Source organism: Pocillopora damicornis, chromosome 3 (assembly GCF_964200805.1).
Source record: "Pocillopora damicornis chromosome 3, jaPocDami1.2, whole genome shotgun sequence".
Lineage (NCBI taxonomy): Eukaryota > Metazoa > Cnidaria > Anthozoa > Scleractinia > Pocilloporidae > Pocillopora > Pocillopora damicornis.
In genome coordinates, this window is record NC_142672.1 from 26,353,490 (window position 1) to 26,371,159 (window position 17,670).

At 37.7% G+C, this 17,670-nt stretch overlaps 5 protein-coding genes across 7 annotated transcripts in view; 2 read left to right on the forward strand and 3 right to left on the reverse strand.

Moving 5' to 3' along the window:
• LOC149049084 (uncharacterized) overlaps positions 1-17,670 on the reverse strand; it is an 87,457-nt gene that overhangs the window by 33,561 nt on the left and 36,226 nt on the right. The gene's annotated exons all lie outside the window — the stretch shown is intronic.
• Positions 1,084-4,582, reverse strand: LOC113684288 (large ribosomal subunit protein eL15). Its single transcript, XM_027201632.2, has 3 exons — positions 4,538-4,582; positions 2,754-3,077; positions 1,084-1,423 (listed from the first exon to the last, which is right to left on the reverse strand). The coding sequence occupies exons 2-3, from the start codon at positions 3,060-3,062 to the stop codon at positions 1,118-1,120; spliced, it is 615 nt and encodes a 204-aa protein (XP_027057433.1). The 5' UTR covers positions 3,063-3,077; positions 4,538-4,582; the 3' UTR covers positions 1,084-1,117.
• On the forward strand, positions 4,615-5,660 carry LOC113684287 (glucose-induced degradation protein 8 homolog). Its single transcript, XM_027201630.2, has one exon. The coding sequence runs from the start codon at positions 4,729-4,731 to the stop codon at positions 5,413-5,415; it is 687 nt and encodes a 228-aa protein (XP_027057431.1). The 5' UTR covers positions 4,615-4,728; the 3' UTR covers positions 5,416-5,660.
• Positions 7,173-7,890, reverse strand: LOC113684289 (large ribosomal subunit protein uL13m). Its single transcript, XM_027201633.2, has one exon. It carries the CDS (start codon positions 7,825-7,827, stop codon positions 7,321-7,323), a length of 507 nt encoding a protein of 168 aa, XP_027057434.2. The 5' UTR covers positions 7,828-7,890; the 3' UTR covers positions 7,173-7,320.
• Positions 8,001-15,553, forward strand: LOC113684286 (nucleoporin NUP35). 3 transcript variants are annotated; one of them, XM_089199309.1, is made up of 11 exons: positions 8,001-8,043; positions 8,121-8,203; positions 8,998-9,158; positions 10,136-10,247; positions 11,460-11,629; positions 12,109-12,162; positions 12,372-12,441; positions 13,190-13,246; positions 13,900-13,968; positions 14,405-14,554; positions 14,769-15,553. In XM_089199309.1, the coding sequence occupies exons 1-11, from the start codon at positions 8,031-8,033 to the stop codon at positions 14,883-14,885; spliced, it is 1,056 nt and encodes a 351-aa protein (XP_089055435.1). In that variant the 5' UTR covers positions 8,001-8,030; the 3' UTR covers positions 14,886-15,553. The 3 variants fall into 3 exon arrangements, with proteins under 3 accessions (XP_089055435.1, XP_027057429.2, XP_089055436.1); XM_027201628.2 differs by having other exon boundaries at positions 14,947-15,553; XM_089199310.1 differs by lacking the exon at positions 13,900-13,968.

A 17,670-nucleotide genomic window follows, 5' to 3' on the forward strand; every position in this document is an offset into this window, starting at 1 on the left:
GGCTCGATTGAAAAATGGAGGCTCGATTGGAAAATCGAGGCTCGATTGCGTAATCGAGCCTCGTTTGTCGCAGAGTGGCAAAACGAGATATCGTGGTCGTTTTAGATCGAGAGTTTTTGGTCTGGTTTACCAGAAACCTTGAGTGATCCGGTTTCCTTATACTCCTAAGTGAAGAGATCGAAGCAACGGAGAGCTGACAGCGGCTTTAGACTGAAACGAACACTAAACATGACTCGGTTCAGTACAGGCGTAGTGTACTCTGAAGTTCAAAAACGAGACTTGAATGTCACGTGCTCTTGTATCTCGACGATAACTCATTCCTTCGTAATTTCCCGAACTATAGTATACTACAAAGTCAGTCTTGAAATCCACACACCTTTGTAGAGAGGATTGCAGGTGCATCGAAAGAGTTTGTCAATCCCCTTAATAGAATTCGATTACTGGTCTACCGCTGCCTAATGAACTCATACCGCCATATGCCAAATTGCTTGTGTTTGGATTTCGCCGTACGGCCCCCATACCATCTACTACACCATCGATGGGCAGCCGCTACTAGGAAACCCTAATAATCTTTACTTAAATATGCGATATAGAATAAAAAGTATAAGGTAGGGCTCGGTCACTTCCATCTACTACTCCTTTTTCATAACATGACAAATGCCAATCAAAAAACTGGTGCTTGACACCTTTCCGAAAACAATCCAGAGACTTAATACCCTTTAGCGATTAGAGATGTACCATACTAGGGAAAGATTCACCATGCCAAATCTAAGCCTTTAAATAAAGGGATACCCTAGTCCCAGGAGTTTTCTCTCCTTTCTTTTCTGTTTATTTCACCTCACATTTTGCATAGGGAAGAACCTGTACTAAGGATACTTAAGTAAGGTCAAAGTTCCTACGGTAGCATTTTTTTTTTGTGCCCAGGTCAGTCGTTTTAGTGGATAAACTTCAAGGAAACTTCCTACTTCTGACAACAAATCATAAAAAAATTGGCGATCGATGTTTTCTAAAAAATTTCTCCGCTAGGTAAGAATTTCCCTTGAAAGCTATTTCTTAAAATACAACAATAACCGGACAAAATAGTACAGTTGCTGGTTTTATTATCATTATCAAACAATTAACGATATCGGCGAAGAGACAGCGTATTGCGCCTCTTCCATGATCCACGACGGGAACTGCCGATCACCTTGTTGTATCCGTGACCCTTACGCATACCGCGGTTTTTACGGCCAGCGGCGGTCAGCCCACGGAGCTCACGGTGCTTGTGTACTGGTTTGCAGATCCAGTTGATTCTTGGGTCACGACGAACAGCTTTATGGAAGGGATCCACCATGATCACCTCGAAGAATTTGTAAGTGGAATCCTCTGCCACCCAATAGGAGTTCAGGACTCGCAGGCTACCACAGTATCGACCAGCACGCTCCTGTAAAATACAGTTCAAATGACATCAGTAGTTTAAGGGTTGGCACAATGTGCTTATTTCTTCAGTCAATCCAAAGCTCTGACCGTATCTCCATGACAGCTTCTTTCCCCCCATTGGCTAGCATAGAACAACAAACTTTGTTGTCAAAAGTGTTGAGGAAATCTGCACAAGTTTTTATTCTTCCCACAAATTTTGTATTTCAATAATGAAAAATCCTAAGCAACAAAACATGGGAGGTTTGCCTTCAGCCCAAACACTGAGATTGCTCAAGGATTTGGTGAAATAGTTTTAGATTTAAACACCAGTTAACTGAACTCACTATTATTTATTGTTAAATAACAGTAAAGCAGAGAGAACTAATTCTAAAAAGTTGTGTCCCAACAGAAGGATTCAGTTCCTTTGGATGCTTAAGAAGTCTTAACCCTTTAACTCCCAGGAGTGATCAAGACAGAATTTCTCCTTACAATATCAATACAATATCTACACAATATCAATCAGGCAAGAGGTAAGAATAAAGAAAAATAACAAATTAACGAACTGCAAGTTGATCCATACCAAATTCTCCAAAGCAACATCATAAGAATTATATAGCAGACAGTAAAGAGAATTACTGATGAGATCATGGAAGTGAAAGGGTTAAAAACCAAAGGCTCCCTTGAATTGAGCCTTCACTTCTTCATATCTTTTAAGTAAGTGAAGGGGCATGGCCTAATTCATGGCGAGTCATCAAGTCTTACAATGGATCGTCATATCCTGATTATCAGATGCCTTAACCATTTACAAAGTTCCCTACGTTCAAGTGTTCTGTATAGGCAGGCAGATATCAACTTGGCCTTGCTAGAGCTAAGAATTAGCCAAGCTTTGAGAACAAGAATTTAAAACCATCTCTCTTTTTAAAAAAATTCCCTTGGCAAGTACCCCTGATCTATTTATTACAAATATAGTTTAAATTTCCACTCATAGAAAATGCTATATGCTACTCATCAAGGAATTTAAAGAATCAGCACTTCAATAAGCCCCCTCAATTGAAATTGTCAGGACTAAGGCTAAAACACCATCATCCTTAACAAACAAAACTGAAACAAATTATTCATCAAAAACCATAAAAATATATGGAATACATAAAGGAAATAGAAACATTCTCAATTTACCATTTCATTGTCAACTATCCCAAAAAATTGAGAATGTTTACAATTTCACAAATTCATCTGTCCACGTAACTTGTCACAGTTTGAAAGATATCCTGAAAATACCTCCCTGTCAGGGTTTTCTGATAAATAAAAATCAGCTTTTAAGTAGTAGAAAATTTAAGAGTGCTTTGACTTCCTACCTCAGCCACAGATCTTAAACTCCTCTGGAATTTCAATTGGTTCACACCCTGGTTGGCAGGTTTACCATAAGTTGCACCTTTAGGTACTGGGCGTTTGCGTCCACCACGTCTTACACGGATACGGTAAACCACATACCCTTGCTTGGCTTTGTAACCAAGACGACGAGCTTTGTCAGGGCGCATGGGTCGTGAGGCTCTATGAATGGCATTGAGTTGGCGGTATTGCCAGCATCGTACACGGAGTAAAAACCGTAAAAGGTCAGATTGCTTCTTTTTGAAAAGCTCCTCAAGGTACTTGTATGCTCCCATTTTGTCCTAGGTCAGCTGGAAATTTGAATCCAAAGATACAATAATTTTAACACATATATGATACATGCTGAGCAACACATGGCTCAAATCTGGGACTTCAAATTTTCTAAGTATAAAATCTCCCTTATGGTGAACTTATAGAACCATCTAACATTGAACCTTCCATGTAAATAATGACAAAAACAGAAAATCTCCCAATCAGAATGCAAGGTAGTCATGAGAACTTCAAACTGAATTTTAACCCTTAAACTCCCAAAAGTGATCAACATGTAACTTCCCACTATAATAACAAAACATTACCCAGAAAACAGGTCATGAGAATACTCAAACTTATCAGGTAGAAGTTATCTAGATCTAACACCAAATTCTCGCAACTTATTTACAAGGAAATGTTTAGTAGCTAGAGGGGAGAATTGACAATCAGACCTTAGAATTTGAAGGGTTAAAGCTTGGCACAGTGCCCAATGTCATATTTTGAAATCGAGGGTAAAACTATAACCATTGCAGTAGGACTCTGACAAATAAGCCCCACAAATACTATAGTTGGTTTCCCAAAACCTTGTAATTGATCTACCATAAGACTGAATATTTAATTATCATAATTGGTGTTCCTAAAGACAGAGTTAAAGGCTATTATCTATCTGAGAATAACAATAATTTCTTCACAGACTTAGTTTTTTTAACGAACATACAAATAAACACATTGGGTAATGGGATTTATGAAACAATGAAGAAAGACAGTAGTCAAAGACTATGCCACAATTAGACCTCATTTCACATCTCCTTCTAGAACGTTTGACACATTTTCACCTTTACAAGAATGCCAAGATGCTCGTCTGTTCACTTTTTTGAGATGCACTTGTGTTCATTGTGCAGAAGTTTCACATATGCAGAACAACTATATCAATAAAAATTTCTGAAGTGATCTGCTCATTGCTGTCATCCCACTGAAATTGATATAGGAACGACACAGAATGTAGCGTAGCTTTTGTCAATAATAGAAGTAGTTATTATTGGTTCTTGTATAACACGTTAGAAGAGAACAACCCGCTATTAGATTATGTTAAACACTTGCTACACAATTCAACTAACTCGTACCGTTCCGAACATAAAATGATGAACAGATACAGAATTTGCAAACGTGCACCACGACAGAAAAAATTCTGAAACCATTGTATTTTTGTATGGTGAAGCATATTCTCACATAGAACTATGACCTTGAAATCAATAATTATTTCATTTTCTAAACCAAGCCAAATTCACTGCTCGAATGTTGAAATAATAACAACTTGTAAAGATTTCCTGATACCGAGAAACTTCAGACATTGCTTGAATCTAAGATAAACGTAATATAAAAAGGCAAAGGAGCAAAGTGGAAACAAATACTATCAAAGAATCTTTTCATATGAAATTTATCGTCTGATGGTTGCTTTAAAGTTAGGATGGTGGACGATTTCAAATGCTATTTCGCCTACCTCAGATCGCGAGAGAGCAAAGAGGGAAAGAGGACACGAGAGAGTAGCCTCGATTTGAAACTAGCTTCGCCCATGCGCAGTAACTAGCATAATGCAACCCGCCATTTTGTCCAAACAATATTTATGAAGTGTTGTATTTTCAAACAATTTCTGACTTTTGTACCGCGAAGAAAAGCTGTTTTTCCTTTCAGATGAACCAGGCAGAAAAAGGAGAAGAAGGAAATAGAGAGGAGTGGATGACAAAGTTAACAGACATGCGATTTCAGAGAGCAGACATGAACCGTCTGATTATGGACTACCTTGTTACAGAGGGCTTCAAGGAGGCTGCCGAGAAATTTAAAATGGAATCCGGCACGCAGCCTTGTGCTCCGCTGGAAAATCTCGACGAAAGGATTAAAATAAGAGCAGCTGTCCAACGTGGAGACATCGAAGAAGCAATCGCTCTGACGAACAAGTTAAACCCAGAGATACTCGACTGCAAACCGCATCTGTATTTTCATCTTCAGCAACAACGCCTTATCGAGTTAATTCGTGAAAAAGACATTGAATCGGCTGTTGATTTTGCCCAAAACCAGCTTGCTGAGCAAGGCCACGAATCTCCCGAGTTCCTGGAAGAACTAGAGCGAACTATGGCTTTGCTGGCGTTTGATAACCCTGAGGATTCACCGTTTGGTGAATTGCTGTGTACTTCACAAAGACAAAAGGTTGCTAGTGAATTGAATGCTGCCATTCTGGAAGCAGAACACAGAGAAACCTCACCCAAGTTGTCTAATTTGTTAAAACTGTTGTTGTGGGCGCAAACAGAGTTGGACACCAAGAAAGCAAAGTTCCCCAAAATGGTAGATGTTGCAAACGGTACTTTTGATGGTTCACTCTAAGACAAAAAAGCTTGATGAATATTGAACGGTGAAAGGTATTTCTTTGACTAACAAAGTCAAACTTCGTACAGAAAGCATCGGTCTTCCCAAATCAAGGGGTGACCCATTCTAGACTTAAGAGAGCACAGTTTTGGTGGAGCATACATGTATTATGTGTTGGCTCAAGTAATTTTCTGGGAAAGTATGTTCAACTCCAGTTACTTGTGAACTTGTGTACTCAATTAAGAGCCATACAATACTCTTGTGACAGTTGTAGGGTTTTTTTCATGGTATTGTGAGAAACAAAGGTAAGATTTCTCAAGTTTACGAAACATCTGTGAGTAAGAAACTAGTACATACCAAACAATGCTTGATTTTGTTATTAGAAATAAACAGAGCTTCCCTTTGTTGTCAGAAGCGAACAACACTTTAAGAGTTGTCAGAGGAACATATTTCTATTCTGACCATCATCTTCATGGTGTTATTGGAAACAAACCACTTTGGTGATAAAGATTTCTCAACTTTATTGCTTATTTATAGTCAGAAAGTCTGTTCTTTCAAGTATTTGTTTCTTTGGGCAACTTGACTTTTGTGTTTGGGTGACATGACTAAAATTTCAGGTGACATGACTAAGGTTCCTCCCCACTTGACTTGGGGTGAGATGACTTCCAGGCAACTTGACCAGTTACCTATGGGGATTGTCAATAAATAAGCACAAACCTTGCATGAACGGTTATTGTGTCACTTTTTAGGCATTGAAAAGGTGGTATGTAATCACTAATTTTTTCCCTTTTTTTGACAAGAAAAAGAAAACAATGCATTTAGTTACATGATTTTTATGGAGTTTCTTTGTTATGCCTAAAGTTTTTTTTTTCCTCCAAGAATTGGAATCACCCATGACAAGCATGGAAAAAGCTTTTCTAATCAGCAAATTTAAAAAAAAACACTGCAGTATTCTCTTGCCTCGCATGCTAACATAATTTGGCTTAATAGCTGCAGTTTAAGAAGTCAGTGGCAGTTTCCAACCCCCCTCACAGTTATAGATTACTACCTGGACTGGACTTGAGAGGGTGGTGGTCATTGAGCCTTACAGTTTATTTTTTGGGTCATCAGCAACTTGAGAACATACACAGGCTCCTGTGTGAACTTTTCATCAACACAGACAGGTAAAATAAGTCATAGGGGAGAAATAAGATTAATCTGGCCCAAAATTATGAATCCTACCCAAGACCTCATAAAGCCATTGTGAAGGAGGAATTAAGACTTTTAAATTACAAGAAAGAAACTTTCAAGTTTTTGAACCTTCCTATGTTACACACTGTTTAATCCTCTAATGCAACCAGACAAGTAAGAATGAAAAGAAATATAAATTATCAGTTGATAACCAAATTATCCAAAATAACAGCATAAGAATTATATGGCAGACAGTGAGGAGAATTACTACCAAGATCTTCGAATTGAAAGGGTTATGGCAAGAAAGTCGGATAGCACCTCGGAGTTCTGTGGCAAGAACCACAAAAAGTAAAGTAAAGGACATCAGGTGCTTACATGTAACTACAAAATATACAGTAAATGACAGAGGTAAATAAATGAAATAATAGGCAACTGATGGTTAATTCATGGTTTTAATTGTGTCATTGCCTTAAAAAAAAAAACACGGTTTATTTGAAATTACTAGGTAAATGGGATAAAGTGGTTGACCATGAAATGATGAATTGTACTTGTTATTTTTCATGCCATGTGCATATAACTAGTGAGCCAAACACCACATGTGACGGCTAAAGTCATCCATTGACTCATGAAAATGTTAAGTCAAAATTTTCATCATGTTTTTCATCTTGATGTTATCTCTGCAAAAATTACATTCTCACAGTTGAAAAGGCAATGATGGTTAGAGTTAATGAGGGCTAGCACCCAAAATATTGATCAAAAGAGTTTCGGATAGTTTTCGATTTCCTCCACTGTGAACTCTTCCAGTCTTTTGGGTAAGGGGGCTGGGCCTTCCAATTTGGCAAAAATATTCTCCGCGTACGGATGTTCATTGTCCTCAAAAAGGAACAATCTGTTCATCCAAATAGGTCTGAGATTGTTTTTCGGAAGCATTCCATAGACAGCCCTCCATAGGATCCTTGTAGCGTCTCGCTTGTGCAGCTCTCTTGCAGTTAAAGATTTTAATCCACCCGGATAACCAGTGTGATGACGATAAAGTTTATTTTTCCACTTGGTACCAGATAAAACAATATGTCTCGTGTTGATCACCACAACGTAATCACCAACATCATCTGTATGATGGTATATAGGTTTTGTCTTTCCTTGCAAAACTTGGCTTAGATACGAAGCTAAGCGTCCATTGATCTGATCCTTCGCATCTACAAGATACCAGAGGCGAGCATGGGTTAAAAAACTTTGATTGGCACGGTTTAGGAAAGTCATTTTAAACGCAACTGCACGCCGCAATGAAGCTCACCACCTTCACGATTCACGATCAAAATGGCAGCCTATATATCAATGCAAATCGCGCACGCGCAACCACATTTTCTACGTCACTTATTCTATCTTGGATTGTCTCTCTAACAAAGTCCGCTGTGCAAGGTGAATTGGAATCTATTCGATTTTCAGGAAAGAGCAAATTCGCCATGGATCATCAAGGTAAAACACCACTAGATCGCTCAGTCAAGTTAAACATTGAGTATGACTACCGTTTCTTTTCTTCTCTGATTATTCAGTTCACGAGCATCACATGAGTTCTCCATCTTCTCCTGGTTATTTGCCGCAGTATCTCCTTGGCGGCAATTCGCCGGCTGCTTCGGTATGTTAGATTCAAGGGTAACTTAAATCTTTGATCGATTCATTGCTGTTTTGTTAATGATCACTGATCACTTAGATTTTGTTTGTATGTACCTCTCTAAGAAAAGTATTCGTTTATTCTTGAGTTGTTCATTATCATTTGTAATTTGTTTAAATTTGGCGCCATATTTTACGTATTAATGCTACTTACTACCAACAAACTCTTGCCTTTGACTACCCTTTTGATTTATTAATTTTCAAGGCGATTTGTGATAAAATTTCCTCATCAATTTCCTTGTCCTAGGATGATAAATTGAATGAACGATGGTGTCATTTGGTGAAAGACAGACATGCACAGAGAAAAAGAACTCCAAATACAGCATATCATTTAGAACCTAGTAACTTAGTGAGAGATCTCTTGTTAATAATTTACCAATAGGCTGCTTAACCCTGATAATATATTGCACATGAAAAAATTACCTGCTTCTGGTTGGCTTAAAATGAGGTCATTCTCATGTGACCCAAGCGCAAAGTTGTAGCATGAGTGCAAGGTGGTAATATGAGTGCAAATTACAAAGAGCGTGCAGATGCTTTCAAAATTTCGTCTGTCTTGACTTTCCGTGATGTTTTTTTTCATGTACATTATTAACAAGTAGTAACTTGATTTCGATTGTAATTTGGTGTTGATAAGCACAAGGTGATTTTTCAAAGACAACAAAATTGTATGAGCCCGAAGGGTGAGAGCAATTTGCAAGTCATGTCATCACCAATTCTAAATTCCATGGGCATTTTACTTAGTTCTGTTTGTTTTCACAGCCCTTCCCAAGAGCAAGACCTTTGGGCTCTTCTATAGGATCATACAATGGAAGCCCTGGTCAGGCAGGAACATTCTCATCACCACGACAGTACCAGCATCAATTTGGAACACCACTTAGATCCCAAGGACTTGGAAACAAATTAGACAGGACACCTGCAAGGTTATATACTGCCTTAAATAATGTACAGGCCCAAAATATAATTGAGAATATAATTCCAGCAATTTTATTTTCCCGTCATACAACCACAAACACTGTACTAACCAGGTTGGAGAAAATGGGAAGGAAGCCCAAAAAAACCATAGGACTTATGAAGTATGGGCTTTCATAACTAATAGTGGAGCTTGCAGAGCGTAGCCCCATAACTATACAAAATACTAGTAACCCATCAAGCCGAAAAAATTTGGTTGTACGACTGTACGACTGTATGACCATACAAGGTGCTACTTTTAACATGCATGGTCAAGTGTACTGCGGGCACGCCAATGCCACGGCTTTGTCCAGTAGTCCAGTGGTCAGTGCACTGGGCTCCGAGTCAGATGACCTGGGTTCTAGTCCTGCCCGGGGCAAGGCATTGTGCCCTTGAGACGTGCAGGAAAAAAAAGAATGTGAGCTCCGCTTTTAGGCTTGGCTAAATCTATATGTATTAGTATGTTACATATGGACAGGGATGAAATAGGTAGACTAATGAAATGAAAATAAGTACAAGTAATAATTTAATAGGGAGTGCAATTTGGTCTAAATGAGCACAAGTAAATATATCAAAAGCAACAAAATTGCACAAAAAATTGAAAAATACAAGTGCTTATTTACACCAAACTGCATGAGAAATCATGTTGTTACTTGTTAATACTTTCATGTAAAACACATCACAGATAGTCAAGAGTGACAAAATTTTGGCAGTGCACACATGCTATATGTACACATGTTACCACTAATTTTCAGCTAATCAGACAGGATTTTTTTTCATGTATATTATTACAAACCAAATAAAAACAGAACAAAGTAAAACAAATACCTCACATCTTGCAGCTATACTGTGGCTAATTTTCTCTTTTCCTCTCTTTGAGCCAAATATATATGAAAAATCATGCATTTTGCCTGTTTTGTAAATACTTTATTTCTGTCTTTTTATTTAGATCATCTACTGTGGATTGTACTCCAAAAGATTCCATCAGTGCACCTCCTGTTGAAGGACTTTACGATGCGAGAAGTTCAGATTTCACAAATTCTCCTTTCAACAGAGAACAGGTAACTATGGCCACTGTACTACAGAAAAAAAGGTGAAAGATGAAGTGTGTTGTTCAGCCAAGTTTCCCCCCTCCCCCCCCCCCCCCCAAGCTGGAACTTATTCCAATTTCCTTAGCATGAAGTGACTACAAGTATCACTGCTCCCTTCTCAAAATGTGGTAAAAACAAAAATGCACATATGATTTTGCAGCCAAGTGTGTCACAGATATTTTTACCGTATTTTGTAGCCTTCTTTGATCTATTACTTTACTGTACATACCCATGGCAGCATGCAATCTATTTGTGTTATATTGTTATCTTATAAAAAAAAAAAAAAGCAAATGCTGATGTCATCTATGCATCTTAGTATTATTTTGTTGAATGATGAAATAATCTCCTGCACCTTTTGCTCTGGTGGAATATCACTTGATCATTTGCCAAGTAGTGACCCTTTACACCCTAACATCAGTTAGCATTGGGTCGTCATGTTCGTTTGTTTGTAGTGGATGATATACTGTCAAAACTAAAAGGTTTTTTGTTTAACAAAGGAAAAGTAAAAGAAGTAATCATTCAAATAGGGAGTTCTTTACATTTTCATAGAGAAAGATTTGTTCCTTTCTTCAAGTAAGAATAGTGATCGTGTTCACAAGCATTTCGATCTAGTTGAAGTTATTACGTAAATAACTGTCTACCTTTTCACCGTTGGATCTTATTGAAAGTGACATGTGCAGGTGAAATGTTTTATCAGTATTAATTAGTATACCTTTTATATTGATGTTTCTCACTTATAATTATTGTGCGAAATGACCACTAAGAATTGTGCGAACAGTCCAAAACTTGTGCTAAAAGGCTTGTGTGGAAAGTCTTTTGTGCGAAATGTCCTGTATTGATATTCTCCTGTTTACTGTTTCCATACATTTTCTAAGGCACTGACAAGGAGAATTTGTTTATCAATGGAGATAATTTTTAGTTGGTGATCATTTCCATTATTCCCATGACCTTTCTGCATGATGCAGGGGTTATACTGTCAGGAGAAATTATATGCTAGTCACTTTCAGAAGTTAAAAATTCTGTTTATACAGCTAATAGAATTGACAATGAATATTGAACAAGGTGATCCTAAGCCTGGAAACATACACAACTGTCTTGAAATTTCTGAACAATTTAGAAATAAGAATCCAATTTGCTTCACTCATCTCTGATTACTTCTGCTGATTATGATTTATTCTACAGCAAATGGATGTGACCATGGCCACTGCTGTTATGACATCTGTTAGAAAGAGTTCTGGATATTCTACCCCAGGTGGTAATGCCACAATGTCTGGTGTAGATTCACAACATTTCAGTCCTCAGCATGGCCCATTGTCTTCACCAACACAGATTGATCCATTCTACACTCAAGGGTTAGTGAACTTTTATAAATTATAGACATTTCTATCTAACAAATCCACAGTGGTTTAGCATGGTCTGTACTCTGATCGTGAAAGATTTTTGTCATCACAGTGGTCAAAGTGTTGTGAACCCATGGCGTGCAGCCATTGCGTGACACATTGATGTGTGTGGTTTTGTCTGTACTCTTACTGACAACAGTGAATTGGTCTATCAGATTGCGACATTACTGCCAATTATGATAAAATAAGATATTCTTACACATTTTATGTGATCAATGTCAAATGTGATACCTTGTATATGGATGTGATGTGGCAAAGGGGTTCCATGATGCTGGATTTTGTGGGTGGTTATTTAAGGAAATATGATGATTATTTTACCCTTATCTGATACTAAAGTACAGACAGAGTAAGTTGAAGACAAATCAGATGGAAAGTCTACCCACGAGAATTTAAAAAAAAAATTGAGTACAATTTGGTGACGTGTATTTTAGGATGGCGATATCAAGTGATGACATACTAGATGAATGCTGGGTAACAGTATTTGGGTAAGATATATCTATTACTTAATATAGTAGATTTTTTTAATAATCCCAATATAAAAGATCATAAGTTGACTAACATTTTCTTAATTTTTGTAAATGAATTTGTTTTAATTTTTTGGTAATCTTGTTCCTAATTATTAATTTGTTTATTTATTATTATAATTATTATTATCTATTTATTATTTTTTTATTTGTCATTGTTTTTAAATCAGTTTCCCACCAGCTGCTTCCTCATTTATCCTGCAACAATTTTCTCAGTATGGTAACATCATGAAAAGTGTGGTAAGTTTTGCTGAGGTTGCTGTTAGTATGACTTTCAGATCATCACAAGGATCAAAAATAGTTCCTTTCAAGAGCATTTAAGGTCTGAAAACCTGAAAAGTTATTTGACAGAGTTAATGTAGACTGGGAAGAATGTGACCCAGATGTTTGATTTATGTTACAAGCAAAGGGGAGAAACTTTTTATTTAAAGGTTACTAAGGTTCACCTTGGTAACCTAAACAAGAAATTACTCAAGAAATTTAGACTTTTTTTGAAATGTTATGCAGCAACAATCAGTATTTTGCTGATATAAAATTGGAATTGAGTGAGAAAAATACCAAATCGTGTTCATAGCAGCAGCACTTAAAACAGAACAAGAGGTTGAGTCTATTGTAAGTACATGTCGTTAACCATTTACCTCCCATGAGTGACCAAGACAGGGTTTTTCCTTACAATATCAATACAATATCAACCAGATAATTGATGAGAAAAAAGAAAATATTAATGTGGGGATGATTAGTTGATCCGATACTAAATTCTTTGAACTCACATTATAACAAGTGTATGGTTGACAGTAAGGAGAAGTACAAATTTGATCCAGGAGTTAAAGGGTTAATAGCTTTCACTTAGAAGATCCAACTTGAAGGTCAGGTCAATTTTCTCCTTTCCAGAATTGAACTAGTTATGAAATAATAGATGCGTGTAAATAGTGCATTTGATGTGATAGTATTTTAAAACTAACTATCATGATTCCAAAATTTTATTTAGACATCCAAAGGGAACTGGTTGCATCTTCAGTATCAGTCAAAACTTCAAGCCAAAAAGGTGAGTAAAATAAAAAACTATTGCTAAGATTCTTAAGTTATCTAACCATTTACAGCTGTATAGCACATTTCAGGCACAACTACTTCCCAATAAGTAACTTGTTTCAAATGGTAAGACCTTCTTTATACACTTATTTGGATAAATTTTCCCGCAAAAACAAAGCTTTTTCAATAAATCTCCAAAGAAGATGAAAGTAAAAAAAAAACAACTTTACATTTTAGAATAGACACAAAGCATTTTAAAAACTGATCTTTTAAAAATGCAGATCAAAATAGCTACAGCTGTAATCTTTACATTTTTTCAGTATACTCATTGAACCCTGGAATATTTATTTCATCTACTTTTTTCCCTCATTATAACTTGGGCCATTCCTCTCATGAAAAAACCTGATGATAGCCTGTGTTTGTTTGAAGTTTAGAAAATGACTTTTACAGCATAAAATTACACAACAAGATCTGACTAATGACTGGAAATATATGAAAATTTTGTTAGCTCAGTTGGTATAGCGCTGCACTGGTATCGCAGAGGTCATGAGTTCAAATCCTGTATGGGCATGAATTTTTTTTCAGGTCTCATTTCAACTACTAGTTCAGTAGCGTTCATAGCTGCAAGGATCACTTATATCTAAACATCTGACTATTTGTTTTCTTCAGGCTCTCAGTAAAAATGGAAAGATTTATGGCAGTAACATTATGGTTGGTGTCATGCCTTGTATTGAGAAGGTAAGATTTGGTGTTTACAGCATTTTACAGACCAACCACTGCCAAGTCCAGATAAATTGTACATTAAATTTACTATTTTAGGTCCAGCTTCTGTTCCCTGAGGGGCTGACAGTTTCTAAAAGGGTTATATCCAGGATTAAGCATCAGGTTCAGCTGGTGGGTCAAATCCTCTGATTGGATCTTTTTTGGTGAAGGAGTGGAAGGATTGTGGGGGGGGGGGGGGGGTGGGGGGGTTGGGAAGTGTTATTAATTCAAAAATACCACCCCCTACATCTCACAGATCATAAATGATCAGTCCTTGAATTTCTCTGTCATTCAGCATTTAGAAAGGATGTTGCATTGAGTGTAGGTAACCTTCATTCAGCAGTTCTTTGAACTTTGACTCAGTTAGAAATGCAGCACATCTTAACGCTTGCTACATTTTTTACTGTTAAAGAGTGTGATGGAAACCTTTGGGAAAGAGAATATGAGCACACCATTATCATCAAATAGGAATGAAACCATGGTAACATCTCCAACTGTGAGTAAACCTGTTCCAGTGCGACCATTGACTGCCGCTTACCAAGCAGCTCGAAGTGATCATCAGGTAATCTGAGTGAAGTCTTCATATGAAACAAACTTTTCTTGAAATAGAATCACAAGTTAATAGCCAGGGTTTTTTAATTACATTTAAAATAGTGAAGCCAGTTGCCAGAATTTCAAGCTTACTTGTAAGCAATTTGTAGTTTTCTTTTTTTTTTTTCCCTAAGGCAGTGACATCTTAATTTGTTTCTGGAGCATATGTCTCTTTTTTAACTCAGATGATGACTTTGGCTCAAGTTGTCAAAACATCAGTCCTTCTCAAGACTACACTCACCCGGATAATCAGACCACACTATTACTTGTTGCCCCTAGGTTCAAACCATTTATTAGATTAGATATTAGTTGGGGGAAAAAAGGAAATGTAAAATTCTGAAATAAGTATTTTTTTGGTGGCAGGTTGTCTCAGATGGAGCTAAGACTCCACAGAAAGATGCAAACATTGTCTCTAAAGCAATGGAGTATATATTTGGGTGGTGAATGAAAGGATCTAAAATTCAGCCTAGATATTATCTATTTCACCTAAAATTATTTCAGAATTCACCATGCATGTGAAACTAGATAAAAGATGTGATACTATTGTTATAGGAAGCCAAACTAATTTTAGAGCTTAAAAAGGAGTTTAAAATATAAAGGTCCCCAGAATACAGAACAAAGTAATACCTTGATGAGGTTTGAGGACATTCTTTGAACAACAGTAAAAAGAGAACTAACAGAAAGGGTAAGTTTTCGAACTGGACTGGTGTTTAGTGTTGATAAATGATAAATGAATGGATGAACACAAGTCCAGAAAAGGGATCTTGGAACGAACCTTACCTGTGTAAGCATCAATGTTTACTTTGCAATTTCACAAAGTCAATTTACATATTCTGATATATGATAGTAAACTCTTCATTTTTTTTTTTTTGTCATGATGAATGTCCAACTTTCTGTGACGACCTTGGTATTATGAGAAGAGGTTTTTTCTTAGTAATAGCAGCAAATTAAATATTCTTCACAAAGCCAATAATGCAGTCTCTTTCCTTTGTTTTTGTTGCACATAAAACACAAGTGGATCCTAATATGAGTATGTTGACATGTCAGACCACTAGCAGACCACACTATGTGATGAACAAAATCTGAGGGTTATGAATAAAGCTCTGAAAGTTGCATATTTGCGTTACATCTCGGTCTGGACATCTCGATAAATTTAGACGAAATGTTAATCGACGCATTTGTGGTATTTTTTTGCCCTTGTGGGCCGTTTGATGCGTCTTTTTGCGAAATAACTTTTGGCCTGACGCCGCTAATAGAAGCAAAGGGAGACTGTTTCCCCCCGTCTCATGTCAGTGATGGCAAGGCAAGCTTAAAACGGCAGAGAACGCTAGAAACCATAGCGGACACCCTAGGAGTGAGTAATTTTGTTAATCTTACGTTAAAAATATTCACATTTCGGGATATTTAGCATGTTAATTCGACCATATTTCATTCCCCAAACCATATCTTGTAACGCGTTCAAATTCTCAACGGTTCCACGCCACAACGCATGACGCGTTTATGAGACGTGAGCTTGGGATGTCTGGTAAGTAGGGAGTATGATCTCAGTCTCTTTTTTTCGGATTTCTGTAAATGATCTTCCACAGGCCAGAGGTTGTCAGCAAGCAAGTAACCATATTGGTACTTACTTTCGCGTTTTTTTACCATTGTGAAAAACGTGCGAAATTGGGACGTGTTTTAGGATTTGGGGTCATTTTCCGCCGTTCCGTGTTTTAGGATTTGGGGTCATTTTCCGCCGTTCCGTGTTTTAGGATTTGGGGTCATTTTCCGCCATTCCGCCGTTCCGGCTTTTAGGGTCGTCCCGAAATTGAAGACCCGCGAATCAAATTCCTCGCGAAATTAAATTAAATACCCATTTCACAGCTGCTTGTTGCTAAGCTTTTGGAAAGGATTGAGGATAAGGTTGACACTGTTATGATACAAACCTTGCTCGTTTTTCAAAGGTGGACTGCGTTGTTATTATGCTAACTAGATACTGGTCTCATAACAAAGGTCACCTTCAGCCTCACTCCAAATCAAAGGCTTCGCAACTAATTACAACTTGCCTCCGCTGTGTCCTCTTCTGTTATAAAGCACGCAGGGAGCGGCCAGAGCACAAAAGAAATATAGGGAGTACTCTTCAGCTAACTCTCTCGATGGAAGAGAACATGATAGGGCCGATTACGCTTAGAGAATTCGTTCGCCGACGGCATATTCAAAACGAGGGCGTACTTGCACCCAACTTTATCGATAGAAATTGGCCGTCGCCACCTTACCATAGAGTAACAGACGAGGCCTCAATATATTGTGCAGTATCAACGACAGAACGTTCTACAGTAATGATACTCTCGAAAGGCGGGGGCTCTCATTTTACGAGAAACACTCTTTCTGTTGATGAAGAGCAACCGTGGTTGATTGGTCAATTTCTCAGAGCAAACCAATCCTTATCTGACCGTATTTCTGCCTTGTGGTCTGAAAAGGAAATCCATCGAGATGGAAATCGTGACCTGGTGAATCAGATTGCAGAGCATGTTGTGTACGTATTGATAAACAGGGAAGAGGAAGAATGGCGTCGTTTACCCATTGAGGCAGATGAGAATAATGTTATTCGTTTTGAGACGGAGGACTTCGTCATGTGGAGCCACCCACCAAGGGATGAACCTTTAAGAACAGTTCTGAGAAAAAGCAGTGGCTTCAACCAAGCAGTAGGTGATCTGAAAAGATTTTTTTTTAAGTGGAACAGCACCCTACATGACCCAACGATTTCCAATGATCGGAGACCAGGTATTCAAGCCAATGACCTTGATCAGATAAGAACAAAGTTTGCAGAGGTTTACAAATTCTACGAAGACATAAGAGCTCCAAAACGTTTACCCAGCTCGTACAAGTGGCCTACATTACAGCTTGGTGTATGGAATGGCGATCAAATTCAGCGTTACGGGGAAACATTTGCTGGCGTTTACGAGCGTTATGACGATGAAGTTCATCACAAATTCGCTGCTTTGAATGTGGAGGCTCGCGCTTTGCCAAGTGAAGAAGAGGTTTTCAACGGGCTATTACCACCAGGTATCGAGCTAACCTTCGCTAGCGTGATGGCTGATCAGAATC

Excerpts from the sequence above, each read along its gene's own strand:
- LOC113684286 (XM_089199309.1), top strand. Across the intron at positions 12,163-12,371 it reads TGCTGGGTAACAGTATTTGG|TTTCCCACCAGCTGCTTCCT; the intron begins GTAAGATATATC and ends TTTTTAAATCAG. Across the intron at positions 12,442-13,189 it reads GTAACATCATGAAAAGTGTG|ACATCCAAAGGGAACTGGTT; the intron begins GTAAGTTTTGCT and ends AATTTTATTTAG.
- LOC113684287 (XM_027201630.2), top strand. The coding sequence starts at position 4,729 with ATGAACCAGGCAGAAAAAGGAGAAGAAGGAAATAGAGAGGAGTGGATG.
- LOC113684288 (XM_027201632.2), bottom strand. The coding sequence starts at position 3,062 with ATGGGAGCATACAAGTACCTTGAGGAGCTTTTCAAAAAGAAGCAATCT. Across the intron at positions 1,424-2,753 it reads GTTTAAGATCTGTGGCTGAG|GAGCGTGCTGGTCGATACTG; the intron begins GTAGGAAGTCAA and ends TGTATTTTACAG.
- LOC113684289 (XM_027201633.2), bottom strand. The coding sequence starts at position 7,827 with ATGACTTTCCTAAACCGTGCCAATCAAAGTTTTTTAACCCATGCTCGC.